This window comes from Panulirus ornatus, chromosome 11 (genome assembly GCF_036320965.1).
Source record: "Panulirus ornatus isolate Po-2019 chromosome 11, ASM3632096v1, whole genome shotgun sequence".
In the NCBI taxonomy this organism is placed as follows: Eukaryota; Metazoa; Arthropoda; class Malacostraca; order Decapoda; family Palinuridae; genus Panulirus; species Panulirus ornatus.
This window is the reverse complement of record NC_092234.1, coordinates 39,714,808-39,729,893: the sequence shown is the minus strand read 5'-3', so window position 1 is coordinate 39,729,893 and position 15,086 is coordinate 39,714,808. Positions and strand designations below refer to the sequence as shown.

The following is a 15,086-nucleotide window of genomic DNA, read 5'->3' as shown; positions in this document are numbered from 1 at the left end:
TAACCTTGCTCTTATTCACATTTACTCTTAACTTTCTTCTTCCACACACTTTACCAAACTCAGTCACCAGCTTCTGCAGTTTCTCACATGAATCAGCCACCAGCGCTGTATCATCAGCGAACAACAACTGACTCACTTCCCAAGCTCTCTCATCCCCAACAGACTTCATACTTGCCCCTCTTTCCAAAACTCTTGCATTTACCTCCCTAACAACCCCATCCATAAACAAATTAAACAACCATGGAGACATCACACACCCCTGCCGCAAACCTACATTCACTGAGAACCAATCACTTTCCTCTCTTCCTACACGTACACATGCCTTACATCCTCGATAAAAACTTTTCACTGCTTCTAACAACTTTCCTCCCACACCATATATTCTTAATACCTTCCACAGAGCATCTCTATCAACTCTATCATATGCCTTCTCCAGATCCATAAATGCCACATACAAATCCATTTGCTTTTCTAAGTATTTCTCACATACATTCTTCAAAGCAAACACCTGATCCACACATCCTCTACCACTTCTGAAACCACACTGCTCTTCCCCAATCTGATGCTCTGTACATGCCTTCACCCTCTCAATCAATACCCTCCCATATAATTTACCAGGAATACTCAACAAACTTATACCTCTGTAATTTGAGCACTCACTCTTATCCCCTTTGCCTTTGTACATTGGCACTATGCACGCATTCCGCCAATCCTCAGGCACCTCACCATGAGTCATACATACATTAAATAACCTTACCAACCAGTCAACAATACAGTCACCCCCTTTTTTAATAAATTCCACTGCAATACCATCCAAACCTGCTGCCTTGCCGGCTTTCATCTTCCGCAAAGCTTTCACTACCTCTTCTCTGTTTACCAAATCATTTTCCCTAACCCTCTCACTTTGCACACCACCTCGACCAAAACACCCTATATCTGCCACTCTATCATCAAACACATTCAACAAGCCTTCAAAATAATCACTCCATCTCCTTCTCACATCACCACTACTTGTTATCACCTCCCCATTTACGCCCTTCACTGAAGTTCCCATTTGCTCCCTTGTCTTACGCACTTTATTTACCTCCTTCCAGAACATCTTTTTATTCTCCCTAAAATTTAATGATACTCTCTCACCCCAACTCTCATTTGCCCTTTTTTTCACCTCTTGCACCTTTCTCTTGACCGCCTGTCTCTTTCTTTTATACATCTCTCACTCAATTGCATTTTTTCCCTGCAAAGATTGTCCAAATGCCTCTCTCTTCTCTTTCACTAATACTCTTACTTCTTCATCCCACCACTCACTACCCTTTCTAATCAACCCACCTCCCACTCTTCTCATGCCACAAGCATCTTTTGCGCAATCCATCACTGATTCCCTAAATACATCCCATTCCTCCCCCACTCCCCTTACTTCCATTGTTCTCACCTTTTTCCATTCTGTACTCAGTCTCTCCTGGTACTTCCTCACACAGGTCTCCTTCTCAAGCTCACTTACTCTCACCACCCTCTTCACCCCAACATTCACTCTTCTTTTCTGAAAACCCATACAAATCTTCACCTTAGCCTCCACAAGATAATGATCAGACATCCCTCCAGTTGCACCTCTCAGCACATTAACATCCAAAAGTCTCTCTTTCGCACGCCTGTCAATTAACACGTAATCCAATAACGCTCTCTGGCCATCTCTCCTACTTACATAAGTATACTTATGTATATCTCGCTTTTTAAACCAGGTATTCCCAATCATCAGTCCTTTTTCAGCACATAAATCTACAAGCTCTTCACCATTTCCATTTACAACACTGAACACCCCATGTATACCAATTATTCCCTCAACTGCCACATATGTACCTGTGTATATATGTATGTCTGTATTTGTATGTATATGTGTATATGTTGATATGTATATGTATGTGTATATATATGTACATGTATGGGCATTTAAGTATATGTATGTGTATATGAGTGGATGGGTCATTCTTTATCTGTTTCCTGGTGCCACCTTGCTGATCAGGTATGAGAGAAAAATTTCTTCATTTGCTTTTTTATAGCAGTCATAGTTCAGGGTGCAACATGTTTCCTTACAGAAAGTTCACAAGAATGTTATTTTCTTTAAAGTAACTCATTTGATTTTTTATCACAGTTGCATAGTAATGATTAACCACTTAACTGAGGTGACTAAGGAGCTGTAACTACTGTTTTGTAGGTACCAAGGTAGTTGTAGGAACAAATGAAGAATGGCCTTATTTAGTTCACATCCACTCATGATGTCATGTATGCTACACCAAAACTAAAGCCCCATATCTACAGCCAAGCCCAAAAGACCTTTCTGTGATTTCCCTTGATCACTTCACATGACCTGGTTAAGCTCATCCTCTGTATACTGCATCACCTATCACCTTAGTTTGCTGTATCTCTTGTACATCTCTCACCCTCCTGCAATTCATGCCTCATCAACTCAAAGCCTCTTTTACTCCAACCATCCTTCACCTTCTGGGAAAGGGAGAATGTACTCAGGTGTTTTGTAAATGACATGAGAGTAATTAAAAGACAAAATACTATGACAAAGACATCTGGATACTTTATAGGAATGGGTGGAAGAGAATATTGTGGAATGTATTGGAAATATTTCATCCCCTGCATACAAGAGCCCATCAAGAAAAGAAGTGGAAAATGAAGTAAACATCAAGGATTTGGGAATTATCATAAATGACATCTCAAGAATGAATGTGAGGGGATGTGGTCTTTCTTCATTTGTTTTTGCTGCTACTTCGATAATGCAGAAAAAAGCGATAAAGTATGAAAGAAAAGAAGAAAGAATTAAGTAACACAATGATGAGATAATGCTTTCAAGCTAAATAATGATTGATGTGATTCTGAAAACTTTAACAAGAGACAGCATACATAAGGGTGACTGTATTGTTGACTGGTTGGTAAGGTTATTTAATGTATGTATGATTCTTACATTTTTCATATGTATATATATGTATATGTGGTAGAGGATGTGTGGATCAGGTGTTTGCTTTGAAGAATGTATGTGAGAAATACTTAGAAAAGCAAATGGATTTGTATGTAGCATTTATGGATCTGGAGAAGGCATATGATAGAGTTGATAGAGATGCTCTGTGGAAGGTATTAAGAATATATGGTGTGGGAGGCAAGTTGTTAGAAGCAGTGAAAAGTTTTTATCGAGGATGTAAGGCATGTGTACGTGTAGGAAGAGAGGAAAGTGATTGGTTCTCAGTGAATGTAGGTTTGCGGCAGGGGTGTGTGATGTCTCCATGGTTGTTTAATTTGTTTATGGATGGGGTTGTTAGGGAGGTGAATGCAAGAGTTTTGGAAAGAGGGGCAAGTATGAAGTCTGTTGGGGATGAGAGAGCTTGGGAAGTGAGTCAGTTGTTGTTCGCTGATGATACAGCGCTGGTGGCTGATTCATGTGAGAAACTGCAGAAGCTGGTGACTGAGTTTGGTAAAGTGTGTGAAAGAAGAAAGTTAAGAGTAAATGTGAATAAGAGCAAGGTTATTAGGTACAGTAGGGTTGAGGGTCAAGTCAATTGGGAGGTGAGTTTGAATGGAGAAAAACTGGAGGAAGTGAAGTGTTTTAGATATCTGGGAGTGGATCTGGCAGCGGATGGAACCATGGAAGCGGAAGTGGATCATAGGGTGGGGGAGGGGGCGAAAATTCTGGGAGCCTTGAAGAATATGTGGAAGTCGAGAACATTATCTCGGAAAGCAAAAATGGGTATGTTTGAGGGAATAGTGGTTCCAACAATGTTGTATGGTTGCGAGGCGTGGACTATGGATAGAGTTGTGCGCAGGAGGATGGATGTGCTGGAAATGAGATGTTTGAGGACAATGTGTGGTGTGAGGTGGTTTGATCGAGTAAGTAACGTAAGGGTAAGAGAGATGTGTGGAAATAAAAAGAGCGTGGTTGAGAGAGCAGAAGAGGGTGTTTTGAAGTGGTTTTAGCACATGGAGAGAATGAGTGAGGAAAGATTGACCAAGAGGATATATGTGTCGGAGGTGGAGGGAACGAGGAGAAGAGGGAGACCAAATTGGAGGTGGAAAGATGGAGTGAAAAAGATTTTGTGTGATCGGGGCCTGAACATGCAGGAGGGTGAAAGGAGGGCAAGGAATAGAGTGAATTGGATCGATGTGGTATACTGGGGTTGACGTGCTGTCAGTGGATTTAATCAAGGCATGTGAAGCATCTGGGGTAAACCATGGAAAGCTGTGTAGGTATGTATATTTGCGTGTGTGGACGTATGTATATACATGTGTATGGGGGGGGTTGGGCCATTTCTTTCGTCTGTTTCCTTGCGCTACCTCGCAAACGCGGGAGACAGCGACAAAGTATAATAAAAAAATATAATATAAAGTTTGTTGAGTATTCCTGGGAAATTATATGGGAGGGTATTGATTGAGAGGGTGAAGGCATGTACAGAGCATCAGATTGGGGAAGAGCAGTGTGGTTTCAGAGGTGGTAGAGGATATGTGGATCAGGTGGTTGCTTTGAAGAATGTATGTGAGAAATACTTAGAAAAGCAAATGGATTTGTATGTAGCATTTATGGATCTGGAGAAGGCATATGATAGAGTTGATAGAGATGCTCTGTGGAAGGTATTAAGAATATATGGTGTGGGAGGAAAGTTGTTAGAAGCAGTGAAAAGTTTTTATCGAGGATGTAAGGCATGTGTACGTGTAGGAAGAGAGGAAAGTGATTGGTTCTCAGTGAATGTAGGTTTGCGGCAGGGGTGTGTGATGTCTCCATGGTTGTTTAATTTGTTTATGGATGGGGTTGTTAGGGAGGTAAATGCAAGAGTTTTGGAAAGAGGGGCAAGTATGAAGTCTGTTGGGGATGAGAGAGCTTGGGAAGTGAGTCAGTTGTTGTTCGCTGATGATACAGCGCTGTTGGCTGATTCATGTGAGAAACTGCAGAAGCTGGTGACTGAGTTTGGTAAAGTGTGTGAAAGAAGAAAGTTTAGAGTAAATGTGAATAAGAGCAAGGTTATTAGGTACAGTAGGGTTGAGGGTCAAGTCAGTTGGGAGATAAGTTTGAATGGAGCAAAACTGGAGGAAGTAAAGTGTTTTAGATATCTGGGAGTGGATCTGGCAGCGGATGGAACCTTGGAAGCGGAAGTGGATCATAGGGTGGGGGAGTGGGTGAAAATCCTGGGAGCCTTGAAGAATGTGTGGAAGTCGAGAACATTATCTCGGAAAGCAAAAATGGGTATGTTTGAAGGAATAGTGGTTCCAATAATGTTGTATGGTTGCGAGGCGTGGGCTATGGATAGAGTTGTGCGCAGGAGGGTGGATGTGCTGGAAATGGGATGTTTGAGGACAATGTGTGGTGTGAGGTGGTTTGATCAAGTAAGTAATGTAAGGGTAAGAGAGATGTGTGGAAATAAAAAGAGCGTGGTTGAGAGAGCAGAAGAGGGTGTTTTGAAATGGTTTGGGCACATGGAGAGAATGAGTGAGGAAAGATTGACCAAGAGGATATATGTGTCGGAGGTGGAGGGAACAGGGAGAAGTGGGAGACCAAATTGGAGGTGGAAAGATGGAGTGAAAAAGATTTTGTGTGATCGGGGCCTGAACATGCAGGAGGGTGAAAGGAGGGCAAGGAATATAGTGAATTGGATCGATGTGGTATACCGGGGTTGACGTGCTGTCAGTGGATTGGATCGGGGCATGTCAGGCGTCTGGGGTAAACCATGGAAAGCTGTGTAGGTATGCATATTTGCGTGTGTGGACGTATGTATATACATGTGTATGGGGGTGGGTTGGGCCATTTCTTTCGTCTGTTTCCTTGCGCTACCTCGCAAACGTGGGAGACAGCGACAAAGCAAAAAAAAAAAAAATGTATTCGTTGAAGTGTATAGGTATATATATGTGCGTGTGTGGACGTGTATGTGTATGCATTTATATATGGTTGGTTTGGGCCATTCTTTCGTCTGTTTCCGTGTGCTGCCACGATAACGTGGGAGATAGCGAGAAAGTATAATTGATGAATATATAGATATATGGTGACCAAAGCTGAGAAGCATGTCTATGTTTTGGCTTATGTGATGTGTGAACAGTTTCCTGAATATTTCTGTATTCATGGACCTAAATGCAATTTTGACACTATTTTTTTGCCTGCAGTTGTTCTCTGTAACTATTCTCCTAAGTTGGGATTCTGGTGACAGTTTAGGAACAGTGTCAACCCCCAAGTCTTCCTTAGTCACAGATTCTTGTAGCTTCTTTCACTATGACCCATCCTAATTACTTTACATTTACCTGGGTTGAATTTTATCCGCCACTTCTATTTTTTTTTTTTTCACTTCTGTGATGACCTTTGCATCATTTGCAAACATATTCAGGTAAGGGTCCATGCATTCTGGCAAGTCATGTACTGAGATCAAGAATAGTAATGGTCCAGTAATAAAAACCCTGGCTGGTTATGCCAGTTTTACTGTCCTGGCTACCTAATATGTTTAAGTGTGGGTGCACTACTTGCACCAGTTGCACTTAATGCTTTCTAATACAGATTTTTTTTTCTTGAATGACTAATCACTTTAAGGGTATAGCTACTTGGAAATATACTGGAGACTGTTAAAAAGTTGTTATTCATTAATTGTGTATTATATTTTTACACGATCTTCTTTGCAGAGTGATATAGCTACTAAACAGACATTCCTGAAGTTGAAAACAGATGTGGAATCAGGGACACTGAATGCTGAAGAACTTAAAGAACTAACAAAAGCAAATGAGAAGGAGGAGACACACACTGCCATTATAGAGGAAAACAAAAAATATATAGAGACTTGCAAAGCAAAGTAAGTTAATGTTGTTAGTGTGTTTTCTTTATTGATAATTACCCCTGAACATCTTACAAGAAACAATATTCGTGTTACCCAGGACTTCTTTCCAGAGGCTCCTGCAGTCTAACCTTGTAGTAATTCCCGTAGCAGGGAAATGTGGATTCCTTTGGAGTGATGTCTTTGATGAGAGTGTACTACCAGCGATACAGCCTCACTGAAGGTGACTTCACTAGCAGTGTAACCTCATGCAGGCAGTGTCTTGTATTTATGCAGTCTGAGTAACTTATGTTGCATTTGTAAAGATAGGCTTAGGATGCTGTATTTCTGTAATTTCTGAAATAATTCTGTAGATGAAATAAATAACCATATTGAAATGTTTTTCTGCATCTCTTTTGAATTGATACAAAAAAATATTGAAACATCCTTAGTAAAGGTAGTAAAGGTAGATTGTGAGTTTTTTTATTTTTCTTGTAGTTGAGATGGATGGGTGGAATGATGTCAAGTTAGTACTATGCATATTTGTGTAAGAGTTTATTTTCTTATGGAGGCAAAAAGTAGGTAGTCGACTCATACACAAGTAATATTTTCAGTGGGATGAAATTAATGCATGATGGAGGGGCAACTTTAACCTTAAAAATGAAAAATGTATGCCAGTGGATACCTGAATGCTATGCCATGCTTTTTTTAGCCTGAGTTCCTCAGTGTAGGCAAAGCTACTGTATATTGAATAACCAATTTCCTGTAGGTGCACTGGCTTAGTGGCAGTAACCTAAGCTCTTAAGACTTGTCTAGACCACCAAAGTTTAGATTACTTCTCTTTATGTACAGACAGCCAGGAAAGTAGTGTTACACTTTTGATGTCATACTTAATGATACAGCAGACAAAAGAAACTGAATACAGGTCGTGACTCTTCTTGTGTCATGTTGGTATCCCTGTGTATGCCTGATGTGGGTGAATATAGATTTGGCCATGATACATTCATTCCTGTATGCTTATTTGTATAATAGCTAATTAATATTTATCCCTGGGGATAGGGGATTAAGAGTACTTCCCACGTATTCCCTGCGTGTCGTAGAAGGCGACTAAAAGGGAGGGAGCGGGGGGCTGGAAATCCTCCCCTCTCGTTTTTTTTTTTTAATTTTCCAAAAGAAGGAACAGAGGGGGCCAGGTGAGGATATTCCAAAAAAGGCCCAGTCCTCTGTTCTTAACGCTACCTCGCTAACGCGGGAAATGGCGAATAGTTAAAAAGAAAAAGAAAGCTAATTAATATGGTGTCATTGTGATTGTAATTCATAATAAAACACAAATGGTATGGTATTCATGTCATCTTGTAATGTCAAATCATGCATGTGGCGGTGACCAACACCTCTCCACATGCTGGTAGATTGTAAGGGTGAGTCATGTTAGGTAATGTAGACTGTATGGGAAACAGACATCTTTTTCTTTTTCTTTCAAACTATTCGCCATTTCCTGCATTAGCGAGGTAGCGTTAAGAACAGAGGACTGGGCCTTTGAGGGAATACCCTCACCTGGCCCAATTCTCTGTTCCTTCTTTTGGAAAATTGAAAAAAAAAAGAAAAAAAAAAAAAAAAAAGAAACGAGAGGGGAGGATTTCCAGCCCCCCGCTCCCTCCCCTTTTAGTCGCCTTCTACGACACGCAGGGAATACGTGGGAAGTATTCTTAATCCCCTATCCCCAGGGATAAAAACAAATATTATGTGATTATTTGTTTTGAGCTTGCCTCAATAAGAGAGGTTAAGAGGACACCTAGAACTTCAGTAAGTGAGCAAAGACATCTGAGTGAGGCTTGCCAAAAACAATAAAGAAAGGAAATGAATGGATAAACTGACAATGCTGATGCCTGTAGGGGGTTGACAGTGAGTGTATCAAACATAACAGATCTCCTGGTTACTGAAACAATATAATGCCAGTTGTGATTTGATAACAAGTCATATAGATAATGATACACTTGAGACATGACTTATGTCAGGAGCATAAAACCAGAAATATTCAGAAATGGTTTATCCCCTGGGAATAGGGGAGAAAGAATACTTCACACACATTCCTCATGTGTCGTAAAAGGCAACTCAAAGGAACGGGAGGCTAGAATCCCTCCCCTCCTTGTATTTTAACTTTCTAAAAGGGGAAACAGAAGAAGGAGTCACGCGGGGAGTGCTCATCCTCCTCGAAGGCTCAGATTGGGGTGTCTAAATGTGTGTGGATGTAACCAAGATGAGAAAAAAGGAGAGATAGGTAGTATGTTTGAGGAAAGGACCCTGGATGTTTTGGCTCTGAGTGAAATGAAGCTGAAGGGTAATGGGGAAGAGTGGTTTAAGAATGTCTTTGGAGTAAAGTTAGGGGTTAGTGAGAGGACAAGAGCAAGGGAAGGAGTAGCACTACTCCTGAAACAGGAGTGGTGGGAGTATGTGATAGAGTGTAAGAAAGTAAACTCTAGATTGATATGGGTAAAACTGAAAGTTGATGGAGAGATGGGTGATTATTGGTGCATATGCACCTGGGCATGAGAAGAAAGATCATGAGAGGCAAGTGTTTTGGGAGCAGCTGAATGAGTGTGTTAGTAGTTTTGATGCACGAGACCGGGTTATAGTGATGGGAGATTTGAATGCAAAGGTGAGTAATGTGGCAGTTGAGGGAATAATTGGTATACATGGGGTGTTCAGTGTTGTAAATGGAAAGAGCCTTGGGTTTTAGGTTAACCTTTAATCGTGGTTTGGCCCACTTGAACATTCGCCATCACCAATGGTCAAATGTATAGTCATGTGGAGAATTTTTCCTTTACTTGTTATTACATGTAATTAGCACTTCATAGAATTTGAACATTTCAAACCTTGATTTTTCCTAAATGGACTAACATTGTCCTATAAAGAGAGTATCTTTCTATATCTCTGATGAAAGTTCCCTTTGGAAACTTCCTCAAGTGGATGGCAAAAAAAGTCTCCATAAATGGTGAGCTCCAGTGCTGCTATTTGTCCTACAGTGCTTAACCCTTAACAGGTCACTGGTGAAGGGCACGAGTGTTTTCAGAGGTACCTACCTAATGTTCCTACCATCTAGTTATACCTAATGTTCCAACTTACTGCTGCTACCTAATGTTTGTCAGTGGCATATCTAGGGTATGGCAGGTAAGGCAGGTGCCTCGGGCACCACTTGAAGGGGGGGTGCCACTCAACAGGTTTGTTTTTTGACATATGCTACCTGATTGACATTTTTAATGGTTTGTTTTTTGTGAGATAAAAAAGAAACTCGCATACTTTTCAACTACAGTAATTTTTGCTTCTATCAGTTGCATTACCACTTCTATGTTACAATTTTGATCAAATAAGTCTTTAAGGGTTTATACAAATTTAAGTTTAGCCTAACTCTTCTACAGTTTATAATTACACTGTATATATTTTTATATATATCTACTGTATGTACATTTTTAATCAAGCCAGGGGCTCAATTTCAGTGCCTGCCATAGGCGCTATTTTCCCTAGGTACGTCCCTAAATAGTTAGGGGTGTTTTTTAGCTCAAAGTACTTTTTGTTTCAAGACTGAAAGATAAGATATCCAAACACTTCTATACTTGAAATAATCAAGGAAAATATATCATAATGCTATCATTTACTGATAAATATTCATTAAACACAATGCAATGGAGCAGAAATATTTTAGAATTGACTTCATTTAACAGCTTAGTTTAATGTTATTAAGAGAAGTGAATGTTATTTTGACACCATATTTGTATTCAGCATGAAAGATACTTCTTATATTGAGTTTTTAAAGGAAACCTTTTTTCTGAGAAAAATACCAGGATATTTTTTAGCTGGGGTGTCTAAATGTGTGTGGATGTAACCAAGATGTGAAAAAAGGAGAGATAGGTAGTATGTTTGAGGAAAGGAACCTGGATGTTTTGGCTCTGAGTGAAACGAAGCTCAAGGGTAAAGGGGAAGAGTGGTTTGGGAATGTCTTGGGAGTAAAGTCAGGGGTTAGTGAGAGGACAAGAGCAAGGGAAGGAGTAGCAGTACTCCTGAAACAGGAGTTGTGGGAGTATGTGATAGAATGTAAGAAAGTAAATTCTCGATTAAAATGGGTAAAACTGAAAGTTGATGGAGAGAGAGGGGTGATTATTGGTGCATATGCACCTGGGCATGAGAAGAAAGATCATGAGAGGCAAGTGTTTTGGGAGCAGCTGAATGAGTGTGTTAGTGGTTTTGATTCACGAGACCGGGTTATAGTGATGGGTGATTTGAATGCAAAGGTGAGTAATGTGGCAGTTGAGGGAATAATTGGTATACATGGGGTGTTCAGTGTTGTAAATGGAAATGGTGAAGAGCTTGTAGATTTATGTGCTGAAAAAGGACTGGTGATTGGGAATACCTGGTTTAAAAAGCGAGATATACATAAGTATACGTATGTAAGTAGGAGAGATGGCCAGAGAGCGTTATTGGATTACGTGTTGACAGGCGCGCGAAAGAGAGACTTTTGGATGTTAATGTGCTGAGAGGTGCAACTGGAGGGATGTCTGATCATTATCTTGTGGAGGCTAAGGTGAAGATTTGTATGGGTTTTCAGAAAAGAAGAGTGAATGTTGGGGTGAAGAGGGTGGTGAGAGTAAGTGAGCTTAGGAAGGAGACTTGTGTGAGGAAGTACCAGGAGAGACTGAGTACAGAATGGGAAAAGGTGAGAACAATGGAAGTAAAGGGAGTGAGGGAGGAATGGGATGTATTTAGGGATTCAATGATGGATTGCGCAAAAGATGCTTGTGGCATGAGAAGAGTGGGAGGTGGGTTTATTAGAAAGGGTAGTGAGTGGTGGGATGAAGAAGTAAGATTATTAGTGAAAGAGAAGAGAGAGGCATTTGGACGATTTTTGCAGGGAAATAATGCAATTGAGTGGGAGATGTATAAAAGAAAGAGACAGGAGGTCAAGAGAAAGGTGCAAGAGGTGAAAAAGAGGGCAAATGAGAGTTGGGGTGAGAGTATCATTAAATTTTAGGGAGAATAAAAAGATGTTCTGGAAGGAGGTAAATAAAGTGCTTAAGACAAGGGAGCAAATGGGAACTTCAGTGAAGGGCGCAAATGGGAAGGTGATAACAAGTAGTGGTGATGTGAGGAGATGGAGTGAGTATTTTGAAGGCTTGTTGAATGTGTTTGATGATAGAGTGGCAGATATAGGGTGTTTTGGTCAAGGTGGTGTGCAAAGTGAGAGGGTTAGGGAAAATGATTTGGTAAACAGAGAAGAGGTAGTAAAAGCTTTGCGGAAGATGAAAGCCGGCAAGGCAGCAGTTTTGGATGGTATTGCAGTGGAATTTATTAAAAAAGGGGATGACTGTATTATTGACTGGTTGGTAAGGTTATTTAATGTTTGTATGACTCATGGTGAGGTGCCTGAGGATTGGCGGAATGCTTGCATAGTGCCATTGTACAAAGGCAAAGGGGATAAGAGTGAGTGCTCAAATTACAGAGGTATAAGTTTGTTGAGTATTCCTGGTAAATTATATGGGAGGGTATTGATTGAGAGGGTGAAAGCATGTACAGAGCATCAGATTGGGGAAGAGCAGTGTGGTTTCAGAAGTGGTAGAGGATGTGTGGATCAGGTGTTTGCTTTGAAGAATGTATGTGAGAAATACTTAGAAAAGCAAAGGGATTTGTATGTAGCATTTATGGATCACGGAGAAGGCATATGATAGAGTTGATAGAGATGCTCTGTGGAAGGTATTAAGAATATATGGTGTGGGAGGCAAGTTGTTAGAAGCAGTGAAAAGTTTTTATCGAGGATGTAAGGCATGTGTACATGTAGGAAGAGAGGAAAGTGATTGGTTCTCAGTGAATGTAGGTTTGCGGCAGGGGTGTGTGATGTCTCCATGGTTGTTTAATTTGTTTATGGATGGGGTTGTTAGGGAGGTAAATGCAAGAGTTTTGGAAAGAGGGGCAAGTATGAAGTCTGTTGGGGATGAGAGAGCTTGGGAAGTGAGTCAGTTGTTGTTCGCTGATGATACAGCGCTGTTGGCTGATTCATGTGAGAAACTGCAGAAGCTGGTGACTGAGTTTGGTAAAGTGTGTGAAAGAAGAAAGTTAAGAGTAAATGTGAATAAGAGCAAGGTTATTAGGTACAGTAGGGTTGAGGGTCAAGTCAGTTGGGAGGTAAGTTTGAATGGAGCAAAACTGGTGGAAGTGAAGTGTTTTAGATATCTGGGAGTGGATCTGGCAGCGGATGGAACCATGGAAGCGGAAGTGGATCATATGGTGGGGGAGGGGGCAAAAATCCTGGGAGCCTTGAAGAATGTGTGGAAGTCAAGAACATTATCTTGGAAAGCAAAAATGGGTATGTTTGAAGGAATAGTGGTTCCAACAGTGTTGTATGGTTGCGAGGCATGGGCTATGGATAGAGTTGTGCGCAGGAGGGTGGATGTGCTGGAAATGAGATGTTTGAGGACAATGTGTGGTGTGAGGTGGTTTGATCGAGTAAGTAATGTAAGGGTAAGAGAGATGTGTGGAAATAAAAAGAGCGTGGTTGAGAGAGCAGAAGAGGGTGTTTTGAAATGTTTCGGGCACATGGAGAGAATGAGTGAGGAAAGATTGACCAAGAGGATATATGTGTCGGAGGTGGAGGGAACGAGGAGAAGTGGGAGACCAAATTGGAGGTGGAAAGATGGAGTGAAAAAGATTTTGTGTGATCGGGGCCTGAACATGCAGGAGGGTGAAAGGAGGGCATGGAATAGAGTGAATTGGATCGATGTGGTATACCGGGGTTGACGTGCTGTCAGTGGATTGAATCAGGGCATGTGAAGCGTCTGGGGTAAGCCATGGAAAGCTGTGTAGGTATGTATATTTGCGTGTGTGGACGTATGTATATACATGTGTATGGGGTGGGTTGGGCCATTTCTTTCGTCTGTTTCCTTGCGCTACCTCGCAAACACGGGAGACAGCGACAAAGCAAAAAAAAATTTAGCCCCAAAAACTTTTTGTTTCGAAATTGAAAGATAAGATATTCAAACACTTCTTTACTTGAAATAACCGTGGTTGATATATCATAATGCTCTCAATTACCGATACATACCTATTAAATAAGATGCAAAGGATCACAAGATATTTTAAGATTGATTTTATTTGACAACCTTAATTGAGTGTCATTAAGACGACCAAACAGTATTGTAACACTATATTTGTATTCAACATGAAAAATACTCCTTGTGAGAAGTTTTTAAAGGAAATCATTTTTCTGAGAAAAATACCAAAAATTGAAGGTAATAGTTCAGGGATTTTTTAGCCTAAAAAACTTTTTGTTTCAAAATTGAAAGATAAGATATTCAGTTCCTTCTAAATTTAAAGTGATCATGGAAAATATATCATAATGCTCTCAGTTACCGATACACACTCAGTAAATACAATGCAGGGGAACAAAAAATATCTTTAAATTAACTTCATTTAACAGCTCAATTAAATGTCATGAAGATGGCTTAACGTCATTTTAACACCAGATTTGTATTCAGCATGAAAAATACTTCTTATAATTAGTTTTAAAGGGAATCTGTTTTTCTGAGAGAAATACCAAAAATTGTAGGTAATAGTTCAGAGTATTTTTTAGCTCAAAAAACTTTGTTTCAAAATTGAAAGATAAGATATTCAAACACTTCTATACTTGAAATAATCATGGAAAATATATCATGATGCTCTCAGCTACCGATACATACACAGTAAATAAGATGCAAAGGAACTGAAATATTTTAAAAATGACGTCATTTAACAGCTTAATTGAATGCCACAAAGATGACTAAACGTTATCTTAACACCAGATTCGTATCCAGCATGAAAAACACTTTTTATGATGAGTTTTTAAAGGAAATTATTTTTCTGAGAAAAATACCAAAAATTAAAGGATATATTTTAGCTCCAAAAACTTTTTGTTTCAAAATTGAAAGATAAGATAATCAAACACTTCTATACTTCAAATAATCATGGTTAATATGTCATAATGCTATCAGTAACTGATATAAACCTAGAGAATGATATGCAAAGGATCAGAAAATATTTTAGAATTAACTTTAACAGCTTAATTGAGTGTCAGTAAGACGAGTAAATGATATTTTAACGCCATATTTTTATGGAAATTGTGAAGAGCTTGTAGATTTATGTGCTGAAAAAGGACTGGTGATTGGGAATACCTCGTTTAAAAAGAGAGATATACATAAGTATAATAAATGTGAATAAGAGCAAGGTTATTAGGTACAGTAGGGTTGAGGGTCAAGTCAATTGGGAGGTGAGTTTGAATGGAGAAAA

At 39.9% G+C, this 15,086-nt stretch overlaps 1 protein-coding gene across 3 annotated transcripts in view; it reads left to right on the top strand.

Annotated features, from left to right (window-relative positions):
- The window catches only part of LOC139751412 (uncharacterized), a 239,291-nt gene that overhangs the window by 100,153 nt on the left and 124,052 nt on the right, over positions 1–15,086 (top strand). For all 3 annotated transcript variants that reach the window (XR_011713343.1, XM_071666800.1, XM_071666801.1), the window contains exon 10: positions 6,652–6,818. Coding sequence is in view for 2 of the 3 variants with exons in the window: in XM_071666800.1 (XP_071522901.1) it covers positions 6,652–6,818 (167 nt within the window). In the remaining variant the exon portion in view is untranslated. The remainder of the gene's footprint in view (positions 1–6,651; positions 6,819–15,086) is intronic.